Source organism: Colossoma macropomum, unplaced genomic scaffold (genome assembly GCF_904425465.1).
Source record: "Colossoma macropomum unplaced genomic scaffold, Colossoma_macropomum, whole genome shotgun sequence".
In the NCBI taxonomy this organism is placed as follows: Eukaryota; Metazoa; Chordata; class Actinopteri; order Characiformes; family Serrasalmidae; genus Colossoma; species Colossoma macropomum.
Window position 1 is genome coordinate 13,719,732 of NW_023494786.1, and position 23,442 is coordinate 13,743,173.

At 40.7% G+C, this 23,442-nt stretch overlaps 1 protein-coding gene across 1 annotated transcript in view; it reads left to right on the forward strand.

Annotated features, from left to right (window-relative positions):
• The first annotated feature begins 1,959 nt into the window (after positions 1-1,959).
• The window catches only part of exoc3l2b (exocyst complex component 3-like 2b), a 33,279-nt gene continuing 11,796 nt past the window's right edge, over positions 1,960-23,442 (forward strand). Inside the window, exons 1-5 of the mRNA XM_036561269.1 lie at positions 1,960-2,177; positions 7,842-8,324; positions 9,506-9,732; positions 20,001-20,658; positions 21,385-21,499. Of these exons, the coding sequence (XP_036417162.1) occupies positions 7,864-8,324; positions 9,506-9,732; positions 20,001-20,658; positions 21,385-21,499 (1,461 nt within the window). The 5' untranslated portion in view covers positions 1,960-2,177; positions 7,842-7,863. The remainder of the gene's footprint in view (positions 2,178-7,841; positions 8,325-9,505; positions 9,733-20,000; positions 20,659-21,384; positions 21,500-23,442) is intronic.

Here is a 23,442-nt window from a genome sequence, read left to right on the forward strand (position 1 = left end):
AGCGGCTAAGCCTTCCTCAAGTGTTTACCCAATCACAAAAGGAAAAGTCATTTCTTTGTGCTCATAGCGGCTGCCAGGATTCGAAGGGAAACAAGTATTTGGAGAGACGCACACTCCTCCAGTGCAGCCACTAAACAATGTCGTTCTTTTTTTTAGGCTGATGTGATTGAAATGTAGCTGTTGTGACGCACTCCACTGCCATTTCTATTGTGTTTCGGGAATGGCTGATAGGTGTTTGGCTGGCTTCCTTTCGCCACGTGTCCGGCCTGACTGTGAAAAAAATTAGATGAATGTGGAAAGACAGTAAACCGTGTGAGGTCCCAGGCTAATTTTAATGACAGCCAATGCAGCAGCAGCATAGGACATCAGAATTATCAACAACAGCTGAATGTTTGCAGGGTGTGTTACGGTCTTTCTGATGTTGCTGGCATTATCAGTTACCAAGATTAGCAGAATTGAGGAGTCTTCTTTTTCCACAGTAAGTGGACCAGCACACAGGGCATAAATGTAACTCTCAAAGGTACAACATGGTCCATAAAGCCTGCTGAAAAACCAGTACACGCCACCATTAATTCCATGCTGGGCTAAGCTGGTTTATGCTGGTCTGGTGCTGTTTAACTGATCACCCATTATGGTCATGATCATTGACCATCATACCAGCATTCAAAACACAACATGAGCAGGTTTTACTGGTGACCAGCCATGCTGGTCTATGCTGGTTTCTCTAGCAGGGAAGTCCAATTGTGTACTTTATATGAGTCTTAATGCTACACTACATTCATTTTCAGAGGGAAAGGGTTGGGATGTAACAAAATATAAGCATTGGAAATTGTATTCAGAATACAGAAAGTACCTTTATTCAGTCTAAGTTACATTTTGTAAAAACAGTATTCAGAATACAATTACTATTACATTTTTAGGAAATTACTTTTAGAATACTTACCCACTAAATAAAAAAAAAATTGAATCTGTGCACAACATGCAGCAAACATACTTGTTGAACGAATTTTAATAAGAAACTAATTTTTCTTAATTTTCTTAACTAATTAAGGATCTCTTTACAAACTGAAGTTCTTGCTAAAGCCTGAGTAGACTGATAAATCAATGTAATGATCAGTTATTAATCTCTGTTACTGAAGAATGATCACACTAATAATCTTCTCAGTAGTGGACATGTTTGTAAGTGATGCTCGGGGGTTGCGGGAACAGCAGGAGACCTAAGCAAGTGGTGAGAGAGGAAAAAAAGTGTTTGTTTTTTTTTAAATGATAACAAATTTTTCATGAAATGCATTAACAGAATAATTAAACAGAAGAAAACTGTCATCCAGTAACAGCAAGAAACAGTATGAAAAAATTCCCACCTGCCTTACCAAGATTTATTCTAAATGTATTCTGAATACATTACTGTTTGTGTATTGTAATGGAGTACAGTACTGAATACATTTAGGACAGTGTATTCAGTATTCAGCCATCACTACAGCCTCCATTCATGGTACCACTCTCAGCGTTTGTACACTGAAATATATTTTTTCCAGAGAGTGTAGCATCGAGGCATTTTAACACACACCATAACGTATCTTTACAGCCCAGTGAGTACATACATGAACAGATAATGCTGTCAGTAGTGTCTTAAATCAATATGCACTTCGTCTACTTGACTATGAACAGAGCAGTAAAATGAGAAGCAGTGTGAAACGGTCAGGATGAAACACACGGAAGAAATGTAGAAACTTACTACAAGGCTAAAAGATTAGCCTAGCCACTCTTATCTACTCACTTCCCAAATCAGTTCATCTCTTTACACTATAAAAGCCTGAAAAGACCCAGAACTGAGCAAAGCTGGAATGTCCACCTAAAAAAAATTAGAGAGACTGAGACGCCTCACAGTGACTAAACCACTCTCACTGGCGATAAGCTCCACAGCTCAGCGCTCTCCTCCTGAGCGTCTTGAGAAACTGTGGATGTTGGGCCAACCCACCAAAATAAAAGTGCGGTGAGTGCGCAGTGTGCAGTGAGCGGCTTGTCGTTTGCGCAACCGTTTCAGCAAGAGGCAGATACCGGAGTTTCACTGAGGAGCTGAAAAGAAGAATTTCACAGACGACCTCCGAACACCTGAGTGGGAGTGCATTTTTCTTTCTGGTCTCATTCCCGTTTGCATCATGAACAGGATGGGCTGTGTAAGTTTACTGCTATTTTCCTTTCAGTTACATGTCAGACTGCTGTGCTCAGCGCTTTCCTCGCTCTCAGAGTTTTGTGGACACTCGATGTGAACGAGGAGGGCACAACAAGACTCAGTAAAGTCATACAGAGCAGATTTAGAGCAAAAAAGTGTCAGTATCAGTCATAAGCAGTTATGTCTAACTATAAAATTACAGGCTGTGTTGTATAACTACAGAGTCACAGTGCCAGTTTTCTGGTCACGGATTAAATCCCACTTTTTTGGTGGGAAATTTCCACCGACATGCCTTAATCCAAGATTATGCTTAATTTGCAGCCATAATAAGCGAATAACGACATGTAACATGATGAAATGATTTTAGAAGAGTGCTCCTGGGTTGTAGCTGTTCTCAAGAACAGCCAAGGTCAGTGTTCCTGTACTTACTCCAGTCCAGGTATTCAGACTCCAGTGTTTGGAGGATTGATCTGGGCAGTCAAATTGAATTAAGACTGAGAGAAAATTTCTCCAAAGTGATGTGTGATCTGTGAGGTTACTTTGGAGAACCTACTGAGCTGGGTTGCTATTCACAAAGTCATTGAGCAATTGAAACACTGAGTCTGATCCTGGATCAGCTACACTACATTCTAAAAAATATGGTTCTTCAAGGGTTGTTTAGAAAAGAAAATGGTTCTATAATAGAACTACGAACACTTAGAGAACACTTTCCGTGGTTAAAGAGTTTATTGCATCATTAAAGGGGTCTTCAGATTAATGGAAAACAGGCCTAAATGTGCTATAGATGGTTCTATATAGAACCTTTTTGAAAAGGGATCTATATATCACCCAAAAAGGTTCTCCTATTGTTACAAGCTTGACATCATAACAAAGAAAAGAGCCCTTTTGATTGCCATATAAAACCATTTTCATAAAGGTTCTATATGGAATGATCTACAGCACATTCTCCATCAAGCTGAAGAACCCTTTCATGATGCAAACTACCCTTTAATCAGTCTTTGAGTGTTCATGGTTCTATATAGAACCATTTTCTTTACTAAAGAACACTTGAAAATCCATATTTTTTAGGAGGGTACTGTAAGGTTTACTGAGTGTAGACTATGGATAAAATTTTTGGGAATTGAAATCTAAATTAGCTGACCCAGACATTTTTGTTCCTGTGTCAGAGAAAAGAAACCTTCACCCTTCTTGCAGTTTCTAATGGCATCTAAACCTTGATCTGCTAGTGAACAGTTAAAGATTTACCCTCACAATAACCTTGCGAAATGTAATGTGTCATGGAAAAAAACAGCTTTATGGCAGGGCATATTCCAGCACTGAGACTATTGGCAAAGCTAACATGATCTAATCGAATTTTGGAGGATTTGTTTCTTCTTAGTCTAATAGCCTACACTGGCAACAATAGGAGTGAACCTCGCCAAAACACAAGAAGAAGAGATTGAAAGAAGCTGTCATTGTAATGTATCAGGGTTTCATCTGGATCGATTACAGCTGAGATATTTTATGGCATGGCATATCTGATCTCAAGTCTTTCGTTATATTTCTCATGTGTTTAAGGATAATGCACATAGCTTGCAGATTAATTTCAACCCACTGATACCTGTTTAACCTTTAAAACCAGTAAAGAGGCATTTTCATTGCATGCTTCTAAGCCATTGTGCAGGACTTGTGCCTGGTCATATGCCTCGATGGCTTGGGTGCATTTAAACCATCCCTCAGGGAAAGTCGTGCACAGATTATTCTTGGGATCACTCCAACATTCCAGGGCTTTTCCTCAAGCTAGCGTCTGTAGTCCAGTGCCAGAGCCCTGGCCAGTACACCCTTTCTCTGGCACATCTTGACACCAGGCCTTCTCTCTTACAGTGTAACACTGCCTTTCCCCCTCCTCACCTCCGCTTATTACCTCCCTTCCTGGCCTCACTTTACTCCACCCTTAGAACAGGATTAGCTCTTAGGATAGAGAACAACCATGGGCCATTGGTTTGGATACACAAGATGGAAGATAAATAACAGAAGTAATGTTGCATTTTACTTTTGCACATTGCACATTGATCCGAGGATACTCTACAGTGCTTGGTAGTGGTTATTTATTTCATGGTGGGTGCTTTTAAAAAGAAATAATGAAACCAATATCAGTACAGTCTTAATGTGCTAAATGGAGCATTGCCATAGAGCAGTGGTTCTCAAACTGGTCCACAGGGCACCCCAGACAGCTCACAATGCATAAGGATAGAGCAAAAATGTAGATAATCTGGGGGCTTGAGGACTGGTTTGAGATCCACTGCCATAGCAGAACCACTTTTGGTTCTCTAAAGAAGTTGATTCTTTAAACAGCATTAGGAGTGTGAAGAACCTTTTTAAAGTTTGAAGTACCTCCACACAAGGTTTATATACTAATCAAACCTTTTATCTAGAACTATATGCCCAAGCCAAGAACCATTGTTCTTATGTCCATACAGAAAAAGAGTTCAAAACCAAAATCAGTGGCATTCTAATCAAAAGGAAACATCTTAAAAAGGTAATAATTGACATGGTCTGTAAAACTGACATACACAAGGAGTTCACATGTGTAAAATGTGTAAAATTATAAATGTGTGTAAAGTGTAAATAAATGTGTTTACAAGAGACAGAAAGGTATATAAAGGTATATGTTACCCAATGAGAAAGACATGGCCAGGTGAATTTTATGGAAACAATATGCAAAGTAATCCAGATGGGATAAGCTGGACCAAGGTCAAGCAGGGCACTCCAGGAACTCTGGACATTCCCAACAGTGATTAGGTATTAAACCGAAACATGAAGGCTATTGATCTCAAATCACTGCCTGGTCAAAAGGGGAGGTGACGAGCAGGTTTCAGTTCATTTTTCGTTGTAAAGTTCAATACAGCTTCAAAAAGGCAGTTATCAGCTGCAACCTACAGCCACTGGGTAGTGTTTGTTTTTATCATATGTGTTACATTTATTGGTAGGCATATGATCCTACTTGTTTCATTCAAGAAACCAAATGGAGAATCCTCCTATGATGGGATGGAATGCGGGGAACCTGTCTCTTTTGTTGGCTACCTGTGCAAGACAGGAAGTGGAGTAAGCCTGGGAAAGCAGCAGAATGGTCTTTATATCTCACCCAGAGATCTAACCCGACGTTCCACAAGTGCTCCACTGTAACATTGATAATTAGAGCCGGGCTAGCTTTGGAAGGTGATTTGGGGAATTACGAGAAAAGTAGGAGTGACGTACATGTGTGGACAGGCCACCCAAAACTTTATCTCCACACGGCTCCAGTGAGATTTTGGATTCAGTCCATGCAGAATGCTTCAGTGACAGTATTCAGCATCATTGCTGAATTTCTTTGAGTCAGCTGTTTTTTAACTGTCTCTTCATACTCTTGGGCTTTTGGTGGTGCAGAATAAATATTTCCCCATTTTCGCAATAACAGCTGTTCTGACTTCCCACTCAACTTGTTGCAAAAGAACATGGATTACTCTAATCTATCACTATAAACTAACTGCACGCATACACTGAACTCAGTAAAGCACCAGAATTACAACTCAGTAAGAATAACCACCCCTGTACTCTGTGTCTAGCATCGATCTGGTCTATTGCAGAACTTCCTCTTCTGCCGACCTTCATTTGTAGTATCAGTTTCCACCCTGTTTGATAATTACATGACGACCAAATCAGTCAGACACTAACAGTTCCAGTGAAATTCTTTAACTCCTTTGTGGTGTCTCATTTTATCCTGGAAGTCCTCAGGTTCAGTGGCCCATATGGAAAAAACATACAAACACATTATTACTTCCAAATAGTTAGGAAGCTGCAAACAATATGCCTTCTTCAGGAATTCAAAGCTTACTGTTACACACCAAATGTGGCTTGTTCTTTGGGTTGTTCAAACACATAATCGAGAATGTAATCCAGAATGTAATTGCTTTAAGATTTCATTAATCAGTATTTACAAAAGTGTCATACACAAGGCCTGCAAATAACTTTACTGATAACTATAAGCTCAGAAACATGTCACAAGAAGAATCATTTTGTTTAAAAAGAAAATATTGTCATCAGACAAATGTTTGACCAGTATTTCAAACCAATATTTAAATATGTTTTTATCATATTTCAGACAAGCAGAACATTTAGGCCAGAGTTCTCAACCTTTTCCACCTCAAGGCCCACCTATTTATTACTAGAAAGCATAAAGACACACAGGATAACAACACTTGTTTAAAATGTCAACACAGCTATGTTCTAATTTTCTACATATTATTCATTTTACTGCATTTCTCTATAATGCTGCCCCATGTGAATTTCTATTTTTTATAAATGTTTACGCATCAGATATCGGGATCTACCCACAGTGTCCATATTGGTGCATGACTAGTTTCTATGACTGTTCAAGTCACCAAAATGCCGGTTTGTTCTGTTTATAACACGGAAAACTGGGCAGCTGCCACTTAAAATTTAGTCAGTAGAACTTAATAATTTGTTTGAGGCAAAGCCACTTCTCCCACACATTCATACTGAAACATGCAAATTAGCTAGCAGGAAGTGATTCAGCACTGTTCCTTTCACGTTTATCACCAGCCATAAATGTCCAAGTGCACCCCATTAGACAGGAAGTCTTCAGAGAGGATATTGCAGACCAAGGCTCCAGTGTGATATCTGCAAAGCTCTCATATTCAACTGTGTGAGCGAACTGTTCAGCCTCCAGACTAAACAAGCTAATCTCTAAGCCCTGTGTAGACGGAACTGGTTAATATATCATAGTAATAAAGCAGGGAGACATCTGTCAAACCAAACAGATGGGTGCGACCCAAATACCTGGTATCACACCATAAAATATTGATACATCAGAGCTGTCTTACACAGTTTATGACCATATGTTTTAAAATGTCTTCACAGTAGACAGATTCAGGTTGTAGATGATTTTTTTTTCAAAAAAAGTACCAAATTACCATCTCTACCTTGCTTTTCCCATGACAGTTTTCACACCTCACCACCACCCCATCGTTCATCTTTCATTTCTCTCAGTCCTATCTCTGTTCTTTAAAGGGTTGGTGGGGGGTCGGCCTCCTAGCTTAAGTATAGAGATTGTATGACCAAAGGAGGCTTCTACTTAAGCTAGGAGGGTCGGCCTCCTAGCTTAAGTAGAAGCCTCCTTTGGTCATACAATCTCTATACAGTCACTTTATGTTGAAGGAGTGGTCCAAACTGGCAGATGATTAGTAGACATTATGCATGATGCTAATGCATATTTTCAGTTCTTCTATCTCTACTGTCTCTCTTACAATAAGAAACAGAGTCTGATCAACACACCCATATACATGCATTACTTTTATGCCACATATATACTTTTTAATGCTTCCTAGTTTTTCTTTCAAAGGCTATGGTTTATTATTGTTCAGGTACATCCTTTTTATAGTTTAGCGATTTTTTTAGCTGGTTATTCAATTAATGGCCAACATTCTCAGTAGGTTACTTGATTACTGATAGAATCAATAGTCACTTTATAATTCTAAAGACTATAGAATCATGACTGATAGTTACCTGTGAATTCTGTGTCTCAAATTGAGCCTCATTTGTGATGGCTCAGTCAATATATTGGACATTAAGAACACTGATGCTGGTCATTAGATGTCTCTCTAATGCGTGTTTACCTTTTGTCCTTTAGTGTTTATCTTCCAGGCAGAAACATGCCCATCCTTAAGAACCTCCCTGCTCGGCTGAAGGGGGGCAAGGTGAACGTGGATTTGGAGAACACTCACAGCGAGCTGATTCTCCGCAAGATGAGCCTCAACCACAACCCATTCGAAGAGAATGGCTCAGATGAGGAGTGGGCCAAGGATACAGGGGGCTCGCTGCTGGACGGGAGAGCGCCCCGGGACCGCAACCCATTCGAGGATGAGGAGGACGAGAACGAGGCCAATGAGGAGAGGCGCGGAGGCTCCGGAAAGGGTGGCTCTTTCAAAGGGACGCTGGACCGTATCCGAGGAGTGTCCCCACTCAAGACCCTGGGCAAGCTGGGCAAGGGTCTGCGCATGTCAGGCAGGAGTAAAGGCAGCGCCACTCCTTCTCCACAAGGCTCCATTGGCATGCCCTCGCCCATGGAGAGAAAGAAGAAAGGCAGAAGGAGTTCAGAGGGGAGCCTCCTAAGGTAGTTTCAGAGGACACCAAACATCGTGTTAAGAGTTTTTCCCCAAGGTAGACAGAAATACAAATTCCACCACCCAAGCAGCAGTTTCAGTGCCAGTCTCCAGCATGCAAGGCCATAACGTCACTAAGCTATCTAGTCACTATAAATCTTCGAGTTAAAACTCTGTTTATGAGCTCCACAGAGCCAGGCATTAATGTCTGGTTTTTACAATAACAAAAACTTAGTTAAGCAAGTTCTTAGCACCCCTTACTGCCAACATTACATTTGATTGTTGTTCAAAATTACCACACTGTGCAGTTGATGTTTTCAGTACTTTGTTGGCAGGATTTCCAGCACTGTGGTGATGCGTGTATCCCTGACAGGCAAGACTGAATTGAGTCTCATTGGAATTGATCTTCAATAATGACTATGTAGAAAACACTTATTATACATGCCAAAAGGGCACTTGTACAGTGTAAGGGCAGGAGCTCAAGCCCCCCAGGGTGTATCTATAACCTGCCTGATATTGTTACATTTTGTTTTTTGATATGTCCTGCTGTGTATTAAAAACACAGTAGTGAAGATCGGCTTGCATTATTTTTACCAAAATAATTCTGGATTACATAAATTCCTGAATTCCTCCAGACACCCACAGAAACACATCTGGAGCTGTGGTTGGATGCTCACAGTAAAAAAGCACTGTGATTGGTTTAAGGGATATTCTTGTATATTTGCATATTCTTGTATATTGCAAATGCAAATACCGGAACACACACACACACACACACACACGCGCATTTTCTAAGCTACTTATCCTTCTGGGTCGCCGGAGGGAGCTGGAGCCTATCCCAGCATGTCATTGGGCGGAAGGCAGGATACACCCTGGACAGGTCACCAGTCCATCACAGGGCAAATACCGGAATAACGATTAACAAAAATACATTGAGCAGTGTAAATATAGTGAAATGTAAGAATGATCTGCAGGAACCCATAATTCTCAGCTCAAGGTGAATGCTTTTATAGAATGTGTCTGTTAAAGACAAAGTGAACTGGAAATCATAACACATTTTATTTTTCTATTTCTTTGAAGCTCTGAACTAGTTGACTGTTGTCGCTTGATGATAGGTAGTGGTGAGAGTGGGAAGTGAAACATAATATTATTGGTTAGTCGTTAACTCTGATCGGTTTCCCTCTTTGTGCAGGATGGCAGGCAGATGCAGAGAGAACAACCGTAAAGAGAGCTTGCCCAATGGAGACCTGTGCTCAGAAAGTGACGGCGACTCAAGCAGTCGCAGACTCTCCTTTCTGAAGATCGTGGGCAGGGGCAAGCAGAAGAGGGAGTCCATGGTGGACCGTTCAGCATCACCCGGGCCTGAGGAGGAGCCAGTGGAGGAGGTGCCAGAGGTCAAACCAAGGGAGCCTCTCTCAGGTAAGAGCAGAGGCTGCTTCCCAGAGAATTATGTGTTCGATCATGTCTCTTTCTGTCTATACTCCTATGGCTGCCAAAAGCACTTGACCAAAAACTGGGTTTACTGACGACAGCATGACAACAATATGGTCTCAGTTCTATTTTATGCAATATACATGATTATGACAGCTTATAGAGTGCAGTTGTAGACAGAGCACATGGCTAGTACAGAGCTTGATTGTTTAGCTGGACCTGCATGCCCATCATGCATGGAAGGCAAGTATTTGTGCAAGGTAGCAAGCTTAGATCAGGTTACAGCCTTTCAGAAGGCTTGTTGGGGCAAGACTCAGAATGGTAATAGACCAATTCCTGAAAGCCTTTAATGAAACTTTTTAAGTAATGTAAGTAGTTTCGCATAGTGAGGATTTTACCACAGATACAATTAGCATGCTCAGTGTTTAATACAGTCTTTACAGCCAGAATGTCACTTTTAAATGTCACTTAAAAGTGATGTGGACTTCATAGATATATATATATATATCTGCTTTTGTTATCTGTTGAAGGGGCCATTTGAATAGCAGGTGTCATAGTAGTGTGCAATGGTGACATGCATTCCAACTCTTAATCCAAGCATTTTCCATGTTGCCCTCATCCAAAATCTAATCACTTGCGCTTTGCCAGTGGACCACCGGCCTTATCACCTTACAATCAACTGAACCCATCTTCAGAGCACAATATGGGCTGTCAAAACAGAAGGCCTTAAAGCATCACCCTCTACTTGCAAGTACATTATGACCTAAGCAAAGAAAATTGAGAAAGAGGAATCTGTGTAAAGGGGAACTGCGAATGTACCCCACTGTGTCATGTTTGGCCATGTCTGTGCTTTCTTTCGGTGGAGTGGGGAGGGTGACAAGCTGCTGCTCTACATGCCCCAGCTGACACAGCACAAAAAGCCCTTTTATTTGTATGTTTAACCACATTATGTTGACGGGAAACTTTCTGGTGACCTCCCCGTCATGGTCATGCTGGTTTTGAAACACTCTACTCTGTGCAGAAAAGACAGCTTCACACGACTGTCTTACATTCTGACATCTGACATGTAGATTTTTGTCTAGTTAGCTATACTGCCACTTATACGTTTTGTTAGCTACATGGTTAGGTTAGTGTCAGCGTGTAGTTTTACCTCCATTTTCTTCAGTTAGTGAAATTCTAGCCAGCTGGTTCTAGCTACCCAGATAGCAAGAGGATAGCAGGCCACTGTTGGCCCACTGACTCCAAAGCTGGTGGCTCACTGGCTTTTTGCTCAGTATTTTCCAGGCGGCCCACTGGTGGTTAAGCAGACTACTAGGCAAAATGCCACTTTTCATTGTTCATTAACTTATTTCTTTTGTTATCCTTTATTAATTAGTTTACTGAATCATTTTTAACAGCAATATCGCCAGTTATACAACTGGGAGTGATCTTTTCTTAGTAATAGTGGCAGAGTGTACACAAGTGGTTTAGCTGAGGGCAAGCAATCACATTAGAAGTAGCTAGCTCTGTAGCAACTGGCTAGCTAGCTAGCAAGATAACTTTACTGGGTGTAGTTAGAGAATAACCTTTATCACATATTCAAGCAAGACGTAAACCTAAACAACATAAAGTGACAGGTGTGGCAGATTCATTAATAGGCTACTTTCAGTTTCATTTAAATGACAAGACTAACCTGGCTAGCTAATTCACAAAAAGGTAGAGCACTAGGTAGTCCATAACTCACAACCTGTTCATGTATAGTTTTCAGTTGACTCATTTTTTCCTCAAAAGGTTCTTGGATGAGCCCCAAATACAGGAAAACAATGCTTGTTTTGCAGACATAAGTTGTGTGTCAAAGGAAAACACTGTTCTGTGAGGACAGATGTTCTCAAGTGGCTGCATTCCTTGGTGTTGAGGGACTGATTCTCATAGCATTACACATGTTTAAATGGCAGGAAAGGGACATTTAACATGTTATACTACATTTGCACATTAGTCTTGTGTGCATCAAGAATAAAAACACAGTGCTAAGGATAGGATTCAGGGTCAATAATCATGCCTTAAACGCTTGACCTCTTAACTCCCGTATGTTTATTACATCCTAAGGATGGCTCTTTAGTAATTACATGGAAAGCAATGCAAACTGGTTAAGTTATTGTTAAGTTATGGGAGGGAAGAATGCCAGTCTGGAACTGCTGATGGTTCTGTGGAAAGGAACTGGCTTATTATTCAGGTATTAATCTTACAGCATATTGTTCAGAACTGTGAATTATTCAGTAGCTACTATAAAACTGATATGTAAGGTATGTACTGACAAGCATGAGAAAGGGAAGTCTTGACCCACTGCTAAGTCCTTAGAGCTTAATAAGGAAATTTTCCCTATTAGCCATGTACTTCACACCTTTTTTTTGCTTGTTTGGTCTGTGTGAAGTAAGTATGAAGTAAAGAACTGCAAGATATGTAGAAGAATAAAAACCGGCAAACAAACTCTGCTTAAACTATGCATAGCTATGATTTTTGTAGTACTAATTTAGCAAACAAAAAGAAAATGCGCAATAGCATTACATAATCTGGTAGACATCTGGAGCTCAGTAACATGATTTCTTTCTCCTGTTTGAAACATGTTAGAGCTGCTCTCTTTCACTATGAATAAAATGGAAGTCGAAAGTCAGTTCCAGTGTCCGGTAACCATCAAGACAAGATTTGGAACCAAGTGTCTTTGGTCAGTGAGATGGGCTTTGGTTAGATTTGGTGAATACATGCTGATAAGAAGGCTCTTTATCGAGGTCGTTAGACACAGAGTAGTAAATGATTTCCAGACCTTACAAAATTACAACCCACATCCCTGAACCATAAAACTATAACTGTGCTTAGAGCCACACAACATTGGCCACTATGGAAACCGCAGTGTCAAAGCATGACCTTGGTCACAATACATTCATACATGTGCAATAGTGTGACTGACTGACTCCAACAACTACCAGCCTCACCTACCTCAGCTAAGCTTTCACACATGTGAAACCACATAAACTACCACCTTCTTCAAAAAGCAAATCATTGGTGAATGTAATAAGGGCTGATGAGCCCCACAGTGTAAGGTGGGGCAAATGTTCCAAATGACCTAATTTAGTCTCTGCTCTGTTGACACTGTACATATTCACATCAGTTAAGGCTGGGCGCGAGACCAGCATGTCCTCAGACGTTGGGTTCATGTCATCAGTCTGCACCCAGCCCTGCAGTCTCCAGTGACAGAAATGCCTGAGGAGGGGCAGTGGTTATTCTAACAGCCACTTCGGGTCCAAATGCTTAAATGCCTTTAAAAGTTTAAAAGAATATTCCAGCAATTTTTTTACCTAATTTCTATCTACCGCATCTGTATTATATGGTCAGTTACCACAGACAGTAACTTTGATTAGGGAGTGCATTCTGAGTAATTTGAATATCTGTATGAGACACCACCAATTTTCCAAATTTCCACAAAATTCAGTGGTTGAGTAAGCAAAGAAATTCAGAGTGGTTACAGAGTGTAATTATTTACAGTGGTGGTGATCAGAACCAGGGGTTGCAATGTCTACAATGAAAATAAAGCCATTTTATTTATTACTCAAAACCACCAGTGAACCTACATGTGTCTTTTGAGTTTTTATATGCAGTGATGATAATGGGAAAATTGTAATAAATCTGAAAAAATGTTGTCTTTGGGGACTGTTTTACTCCACAACACCCTACATACCACCATGAATGGCTTAAAAAATGTAACATTGTAAAACAGTGTCTCAGACATCAGGCAGTATTTAGTTTTAGCATTAAACTCTTCAGATGTCTGGTTCCTATCACCAGCACTGTGAACCCTTGTGTCACATTTTACAGTCCTGTTAAAACATAAAATCGGCATTACTGAATTGTTAGCCTGTATATTTTCTCTGTCTTCCTGTGAAGAAACGTAATGAATACTTGAATAGTGATTTCAGTAACGTTATTTGAAAACTGATACCTCAGTTAAGTATTTGAGTGCCCCTGCACATCCCATTTTCACTCTCCTTAGAAAAGAACAGAAAACCTGTTGACTCTAACCATGCTTATAATGAAGCCAATGGACAGTTGCTTCAACAGCTGCCCATCAGCTTCCATTGTAAGTGCAGTGTCAAAAATTGTGTTTATGGTAATTGACAGTATGCAGGTAGGGCAGATAAAGATTAGGTGAAAATGCACACAAGCAATTCTATAAAGCTAAATCCTGTGGTATCGGGACAGGCTCTGTCTCGCCTAGGGACACTGGACACCAGAGCCCTGCAAATGTGACCCAGCTGTGACTGTGGGGGCTTTGAGGATTGGGGGGAGTGATGAAATGAAACCCAGCACTCCTCTGCTCACTTTTGAAGAAAAATATTTATCCACCCCCGCACACATTTGACAGAAAAGGGAACACAGGGGAGTCTGACAGGGGGAGTGTTGAAGGTCTGTTTTTATAAAGCCCCTTTGAGTCCTTCTGTATGCCAGCTGAACAGGTAGTTAAACAGAGATACCGGAGAGCATTGAAGTGAAGTTGAATAATTTGTGCCACTTGGGGTTAATAAAGAGAAATCCCATGTCCTGGGCCAGAGCGTAAGTAGATCCTATACAAGCTCCTGCCCAGAAACCCTGGATAATCTGCTCTGTAGTGACAGAATGGCAGCTGACAGTGATGTTGGTTATGCAGGTGCTTGAGCTATGTTAGAGGATATCTTGCTTAGTCATTACTTTATAGTGGAGTTAGTTGTCGTACCCCACCCCTGCAATGCTTATGCCAGTAACATAGTTTTCCCACAGTTCTCTGCACTTGAAAAAGTGATATATTGAATTTTCTTGATTCAACTGTGGACATCATTCCAACTTGACTAAAATATTATAGCACAATTACTGCCAAATGTAAGAAAGACAAAACTGTGTTGATGCAGGCTACCCTTCATTTGTTTAAACTTTAGTCAAAGTCATTGAGTACCAGTTATTCACTTGTCAGCATTAAGAAAAAAGTAGAAAACATATTTAACCTCCAAAGTTCATTCTTAGAAGTCGGTTGCTTTTTCTGCTTCCCACGATCCAAGTAATCCATAACACATACAGTGATGTTGAGGTCTGGACTTTGAGGTGGTCAGTCCATTGTTCTGAGAACACCAGCAGCTTCTTTGTTTAAATTTTCCTTTTCTCAGTGAGGGCTTCATGACAGTTACACATCCTTTCAGACGTATAGCATTGACCTGTCTTCTCACAGTGGAAGGATGGACAAAAACACATGGATTTTTTTCAGATTTCTCTAAGATCTTACAAACAAGAAAGCTTTAACAATGTCAGTTTTGGTGTTCTACCTGGTCACACAATGTAAACAGATTCAATGCATCATCTTTTCAGTATTTTATTAGTTTTTGGGTGTGACTTTCACGTTACTGTGGTTACAGTTAAGGAAGGGTGGTATATCTATACATAAGCGAAGCATGCTCTTCACACCAAGTTTAAAGGGCAAGTGTGTTTGGAAACAAAGATGTAGTGTTCTTCTCTTATGGATGACTCTGCCTCCCTCCCCATTCTTGGCAGTCATCCCCATTTTAATGACTCTGGGATAAGCCACAAGAACAGCTCTCAACATGTGGCAATTAAGGCTCAATGTGGTTTCAAGGGCATACTTTACAGGTTTCTGCTCAGTGGCGATCAGGACCAGGCGGTCAGGGAGCAAAGCAGGTTCAATGTTCAAATTGGTGCTCATTCAAAACCTGCCCCACCCCCTCAGTGACGTTTTGTCCTTGGGTGGAGAGGACTTCAGCCGGATGAACCTACCAGAGGAAGTGGCTCTTAGGTTTTGACACAAGAACAGTAAGCACACTCATTTTTCCAGGTCCTCCTCCTCTGTGATAGCAGTAGGGCTGTATTGTATTATATATTTAGACCTCCTTCCGATGGGTTGGCAAAGCGGCTCCGATATGATGCGAGGTGGAGGCGGAGAGGGACGGTGTGTGGTGGCATGGCTGCACACAGTCTTTCCTCGAATGGGACAGAGATGGATAGGCTGGGCGCCAGCCGAGCTCCCACGCATCCTTTCTGCTAATATGAGTATTTTTTTTGCAGGAAATGAATGGGCAGCTAACTCGTATGAGGAGCCCAGTATGTCTGAGCAAGAATTTGACAGATTCGCTTATTTTCACAGCTGATCTGTGACTCACCTTCACACCTAAATGCGAAACTCCCATTAGTTTTGGTTATGTTTTTTTTTTTCTTTTTAAACTTTTTTAGGTTTTTGGGAAGCTTCTGATCATAAAAAACAGCTTTTTTATTTTCTTGGAAGTTTTGGGAAAATGTAAAGGGCCCATATAATGGAAAATCACATTTTCTAATTTTTTAAATAAAAGACTTTTATGTAGTATGTATACACTGTTACAGTTTTACAGTTTCTAAGTGTACTATTCACCCCCTGGTCCATGGAGTCCATACAGAAATTAAGCAGCCAAATAAAAAAAAAAATAATTAATTTAAAACTGGCTATTTTGGCTGCTTAGTTACCATATATGGACTGTATCGACTGGGGAGTAATGCTCTACACATTCACACTGAAGTTATAAGCAGCGTTTCAGTCTGACTGTTTTTTTATTGTGTCACAGTACACGACCACCAATCAGAACAGAGATCACTTACATACATCAGTCTTTTCAGGCACAGTAATAAAAGCCTGAGGGGGGAGAAAGAAAATACAAGAAATATATAAGTTATGGATACTTTAAACTGTGGTATGAATTTACATGCTGTAAATATAAGGCTTTACACCCTGCTACTTCCTGAACTCCCTACCTCAACATACTTGATCTCATAAAGCCTTTGATAATTACATGTTGAGCTGGATCAGGTCTTTTGGGGTGAAAATAGTTATAAATGGGCGCTATAATAAGTAGGAGTTAGTAATAATAGAGAAAAAGGGGCCATTGTGTAATAATGCTGAAGTGGTGAACATTAAGGCCCATACTTAAATTTTTGCAACATTCAGAAAAATTGCCTCAAATATGTCTATGTACATATTTTACGTGTTTATTGACTTTTTTTTTAATCACTAAATATGTTAGAAATGAAGTAAAGAAATATCACAGCTCATATATTTACTTGGAAGGTTGCTACATTTGCTCCAAAACACAGAGCAAGTGTGTCAATAGGAGGTAGATGTGGTTTTGGCATGCTTAATGCTTTTTTTCCCACCATGAGTGATGCCATACAGTTTAGAATGAGAACTGTTGGGAGATGTAGTTTTGGTGACATTAAGTCTATTTAAGCATAGATAGAGTGCCAATAGAATAAGATCTCTGAGTGCTATGGACCTCAGACAGTTGGTAGGAAGCTGAAAAAAAGCTGAGGAATGTTTGATGATGAACGGAGTTCTACTTTGGTGTCTAGTTTTAATATTTCAATCTAGTTAGTGTTGAATTGCAATCATTAATATGGCAAGCAGTTCCGAACTTGTATGAATGCTAGTGTATATCACACCCAAAACCCGCCCTCCTCCTAAAGGACCTTTAAGTTTTAGACTGATTTAGAAGCAAGAGCGGAAATGACATCGTTTCCAGGCTCCCCGAGGTACAGTGGGAATGCTATATAATCAGGCATCCCTGTGTGTTTCCGAACAAAGAGATTACATAAGAGGTACAGCAGAGTTTGTGAAAACTGATGCATTATATTTAGCGTGCTGCAGGTCAGTCATATGAAGAAAACATACCCAGTTATGAGCTCAGTCATTTACCTCCTCCTGATAAGCCTGCGTCTCACCTGTTCTGCGAGAATATCTTAGTTTAGGCAAACGTACTATAGAATATCATAGTTTTCATGTCATATCAAAACCTATGTAACTCAATTTTGTTTCTGTTTTTATTTTTAAGCCATTTGTAATTAAAAAAATGCATACTGTACAGAATTAGGAGATAAAGTTTAATTAAGACAGCAACAATATTTCCCTCTAAATTTGTAAAAAGTGTTGGTTCGTAACTCCTACCTTTCCCTATAGTTTGCACATATGTATTATATTACCAGCTGAATAAATGTCATGCTCATAAATCATGTTAATGTCATGGTTTATCCATATTACAATTAGAATTAGACTTTAATTGATTGTCCTCTGAGGGTTTAGTCAGGGAGAGGCATTTTTTTTTGGCCAAAAGAGGCATGAAGTAAATGCCTCAGCTACCTCTTGTCTTCCTTTGCGAAACAAGTCAAACACACTGGCGAAACTTCTGACTGGGTCAAGTCCTGTCATCACCAATCAGAACAAATTGCTTGTTTTAAGAAATTTGTCCATCCCAAATGAGAGGGTCAGGCATGATGTAATGGGTGTGAGCCCTGATCTCAGTGGGAACTGGTCTACTTCATCAATAGTTTTATTACAAATGTAAAATGTCCTTGTTTGACCACTTCAGAGGCACTAGTGAGGTCACTATAATTCATGGCCTTGTAGGAGCACATAAATTGTGCTTAACAAACTGACATATCCTGTGTAGTGTATTGTTGGCTAAGTTTATGTGAAAATTAAAAAATGAATGGTTTTTCATGGATTTAGCTTCAAAAGCCTTCTACAAAGATTTTGCAGAAAATGGTCAAGATGGTGCTCCTGTCTTGATTGATTTGTTTTCTCTGTAGGTGATGTTTGAAATAACTAAACGCTTCATGCTACAGTTACATGATGTATCATCTTGGAGGCACTTTTATGTGTGCAGATGGTGCATCATGTAACTCTGTATGAACCAGTTAAACATTCTTCTGTTAAAAGGACTTTCACCCTTTTCTTCTCTGTAAGAATAACCAGCAATGGTTTATGTCTGGCACCATATGACCCTGATGAGCCTTGATGAAATGCAAGACTAGGAAGGGTATGAAAGCAACAGTCCTCCAGAGATGCACTGAACCCCAATGGTATGACATGGGAGTGGGAATCATTCATTAGAACTAGTTCAATAGTGACAAAGGCAAACAGATACGCCTTTGGTCATCAAAGAAATCGATGCCTCGGTGTGTTTTAACACCAGGATATGTTACAATAAAGAATCAAGTAGATAAGCATGTCATTGTATCCTCCCTAAAGGCTCATTTCAGAAACTCTAGTAATGAATATAACTGCTAAAGTTGTATTATGTCATAGTAAATGACTACAAATTACTCCTAAACTCCTAAAAGAAAGGGGCTTAAACAGGATTCTTTGCACCAATGCCATAGAACAGTCACTCCCAACACTGTTCCTGGAGTGTCCTGTGCCCTGCATTTCAGTGTTTTACCTGAACCCAAGAAAAACAATCCAACTGATCAATGAATTAACAAGCCCTTCCTGAATTAATGTGGGTGTGTTACAGCAGGAAAACCTGAAAATCTGAAGGACAGGGAGCACTTCAGGACCAGAGCTGAAACCTGTGCCATACAAGAACCACTTTTGGTTCTCTAAAGCACTTTTCAAAGTATGATTCTGTAGCCTCTTTGTGCAAGCCTCATAGTGGCCATACCACTAGTGAAATGGAAATGTACTCTTTTTTATTTTTTTTATTTTTATCTTTAATTAATATAGTCAAATAATTTTTTTTTTTCAGATTAACTAGTATGCTCTTGGTTCTCTGTGTATCAAATGTTGTAACTCTGTTAAGCTTCTAGCGAGCAATGAGGGGTGAAAGGGGAGGCGTGAGAACCCCCTGCTGTAAACTCTCCACCAAAATGGCTGTGCCAAGACAACACAGTTGCAGCTTTCTTAAAATCGAAAAATCATGTACAATTGCCACAGTAAAAAACAGCACTGAAAAACACTAAAAAGACTTTTAGAAATGTTGGCCTGCGAAAAAAAATGGTTCACTTCCAATTCTGTAAATCTTGCACATTTCTGTCAAAATATATTCCAGCAAAGTTGATGAAGAAAGAATAATTGCATAGTTCAACTGAGACACCTCCAAAACAGGTGAAAATAGTATTTTATGGGTACTGTGAAAAAGGAAACATTCTGTAGGAAAAGTGGTTCCTCTATGGCATCGTTTCAAACCTTTTTCGGCAACTTTGTCATTCGTAACGTAGGCTTTGATCTATTCATGATCACCAAGGGCTCTGATTTATCAAGCGTCTCAGAGTAATTGCACAGATCTAACATCAGGTCACATCAGTTTACACAGTTCTATTCAGCATTATATAAAAAGCATTCTTGCTTGATATAAATGACCTAGAACCATGTCTATGCATTATGCAAAACTCACTCCTCTTTTCTTTCTTTTTTCTGCCCCCTTCCTTCCTTGCATCTTCAGTTTTGGAGATCCTGCAGCTGGTGACCAAGCGAGACTTGTTCCTAGCAGACACCCACATCCTGGAGCTGGAACAGGAGTGTATGGAGGTGTCCTCCTCACCAGCTGGAGGCAACGCCCCTGAGGATCTGACTAGCCCCAGCAAAGACAGCAGTCGGCGCAAGGCCAAGGATGTGGAACTGCTGTACGAGGCGCTGCAGAAGGAGCTGTGGGATGTGGTCAGAGAGTCTCTGCGTTCTCCCACTGCTGGACCCAACCTGGGCCTCGTGGTGCAGGTCCTCCAGCAGGAGGAGCAGGCTGACCGGGACTGGGCCATGAGCGAGAGGGCCATCCAAGGAGGGCCGCGGCCCAGGGAGCTGAAAAAGCGCTGGAAGGAGGCTGTGGCCGAGGCTGCTGATGGAAATCTGCCTCAGCACGCAGACATACAGGCAGGCGAGCTGGCGGCTTACCTGGACAGGCTGAGGAGCCACATGGTGGAGGACCTGGGGGCTGCCCGCCGGAATGTGGTGTCTGTGTACCCCGAGGAGTACGATGCCTTCCAGGTGTACGTGCAGAGCTACCACCAGGCTGTAACCCGCCGCTTGCAGGCCATAACTAATGGAGAACTGCAGATTACTGACATCTACTCTCTTCTAGACTGGCTCTACAACATCTACAACAGGTGAAGTAACTTTCTGTGGATGATGAACATAATCAGTACGATGGTTCTATTCAGGAAAAGCTTGGCCAAAAACCACAAAACCAATTTTGCCCTTATCCCAAGTGTTTTTGATCAGGCGAGATATGTTTGGTGTCTGAAGTTTGTTTCTTTAGTTTTGCACTGGAGCTGCAAGGCTAATGTGGCTAAAAGGAAGTGTTATTTGCAGTTAGTATTGTGCAAACTATGTACTCAAATCCTCAAATACTTGCCTCAAACCATGTTAAGTAGTTAAATAACCTAAAATAGACTTGCATGTGTGATTTCTGACAATGTATGACACACTGTTATCTATAAAAATGAGCAAAAGAGCATTGCTTAGCAAAAAAACAGTAGCAGCAGCCATCTTGAAGCCTGAATTTTGCCATTTGTGTGATGCTAATTGGTGGTGCAAAACTGAAGAAGAAAAATTCAGACACCAAATGAGTTTTCGCTGATTAACTACATTTTTTGGTAAGGAGGGTAACATTTTCATTTAACGGAAGTCGTGGCGATTGAGTTAAAGTTTCTAGGCCATTTGCTGTCTGTTTTTTTTTTCAGGTATAATTTTAGTAAATATGATTATTGATAACCCTTTGTTGATAAGAGTCTTAAAGTACACTCCCACGCCTATCCCGTCATATTTCAATGTTTCCTTGCGACTGAGGTCCAGACACGCTGTTTGACTGACTCTTCCTGTTGTTGCTGCAGGGACGTCCTTGGAACAGTGACCATAACATCACCCATCAACTGCTCTCGGCTCGGCCCATTGCTGCCCACAGAGACAGTGGACAAGCTGGAGCTGGACTGCCTCAACTCGGTCAGGGTAAGGGTCCGAATCCCCAAACTGCCCCCTACTTTCTCCCCTCCTCAGCTCCCTGGTGTTGCGTTCCTCAAAGCTGTGGACGGAAAAGGGTGCACCTACGGCACTTCCTGTTCAGTCCAAGAGATGACTGGTCGTTGCGACCTGCACAGCCAATTAGAGTGCGGCATTTCAGGGTCAACTCACGGTTTTCCTGTCCACAATGATCACCACACAATAGGAGTCAGTCTAACAACAAGGCTTTTTCCCCTTAGCTAATTATGTAACTTGAATGTGAGGTATGCAGGTATGAGGCCCTGTGTCCTTTGCCCACAGTGTAGACAAAATAATCCACAGGCGTGTCCTGGAAAAAGAAGAGTAAGTGAGTTTACCTTAAGAGCTGTTACTTTAAAATTACCGTATTCCTTGATGGTACTCAGACATAAAGTGCTGTGAAAAAGTATTTGTCCCCTTCCTAATTTCTTCTGTTTTTTGCATATTTGTCACGCTTGAATGTTTCAGATCATCAAACTGCTTTTAATATTAGACAAAGAACCCAAGTAAACACAGAATGCTATTTTTAAATGATGATTTAATTTATTAAAGGAAAAATGTCGTTCAGCTCTACCTGACCCTATGTGGAAAACGTAATTGCCCCCCTTAGCTGCTAAATCAACCAGTTAACCAAATTCAATTGACTATTGGGTTCACTAGCCACACCCAGGCATGATTGCTGCCAGACCTGTTGAATGTAAACATCACTTAAATAGAACCTGTCTGGCAAAATGAAGCAGGCTAGAAGGTCTCAAATAGCAGCACATGATGCCACATTCTATAGAGATTCAAATACAGATGTGAAACAAAGTCACTTAAATTTACCAGTTCGAAAGGGTTACAAAGTCTTTGCTGAGGCTCTGGGACTGCAGTGAACCACAGTGAGAGCCATTATCCACAAATGGCAACTTGGAACAGTGATGAACCTTCCCAGGAGTGATCAGTCTACCAAAAAGAGCGCATCGACATTCAGGAGATCACAAAAGAGCCCAGACGAACATCTAAAGAACTGCAGGCCTGACTTGCCTCAGTTAAGGTCAATGTACACGATTCCACAATAAGAAAGACACTGGGCAAAAATGGCATCCATGGGAGAGTTGCAAGGCGCAAACCACTGCTGACCAAAAAGAACACAAAAGCATTTGCAAAAAAACATCTAGAAGACCCCTAAGACTTTTGGGATAATATTCTGTGTACTGATGAGTCAAAGGTGGAACTTTTTGGAAGACATGTGTCCACCTGGTGTTACATCTGGCGTAAAGCTATCACCTCATTCCACCATAACAACATCGTACTTATAGTCAAACATGGTGGTGGTAGAGTGATGATCTGGGACTGCTTTGCTTCTGCAGGACCTGGAGGAACCATGAATTCTGCTCTCTCTCTCTCTCTCAGAAAGCCTAAAGGAGAATGTCCGCCTGTCAATTTGTGACCTAAAGCACAAGCACAGTTAGGTCATGCAGCAGCACAATGATCCAAAGCACACAAGCAAGTCCACCTCTGAATGGCTCATAAGAAACAAAATTAAAGTTTTGGAGTGGTCGAGTCAAAGTCTGGCTTGAATCCCATTGAGATGCTGTGGTAAGACCTTAAATGGGCAGTTCATGCTTGAAAACCCTCCAATGCAGCTAAATTAAAACAATTCTGCAAAGAAGAGTGATCCAAAAAAAAAAGTTTTAAATTTATTGTTTTTATGACACCACAAAAACCATTTACATCCGCCTATTCAGCCTACAGCAGTTTAACCCTGCCCACTCATGCTGAAGTTATAAGAAATGTTTCACACACAGCTAATTAGAACATTTACATATTTCATCATGGCTCATTAACATGTATTGGTCTTTAAGGCACAGTAATAAAAAACAGTCTGTTTAATTCTAAAGGATAAAGAAAGGATAGATCATGTAAAAATT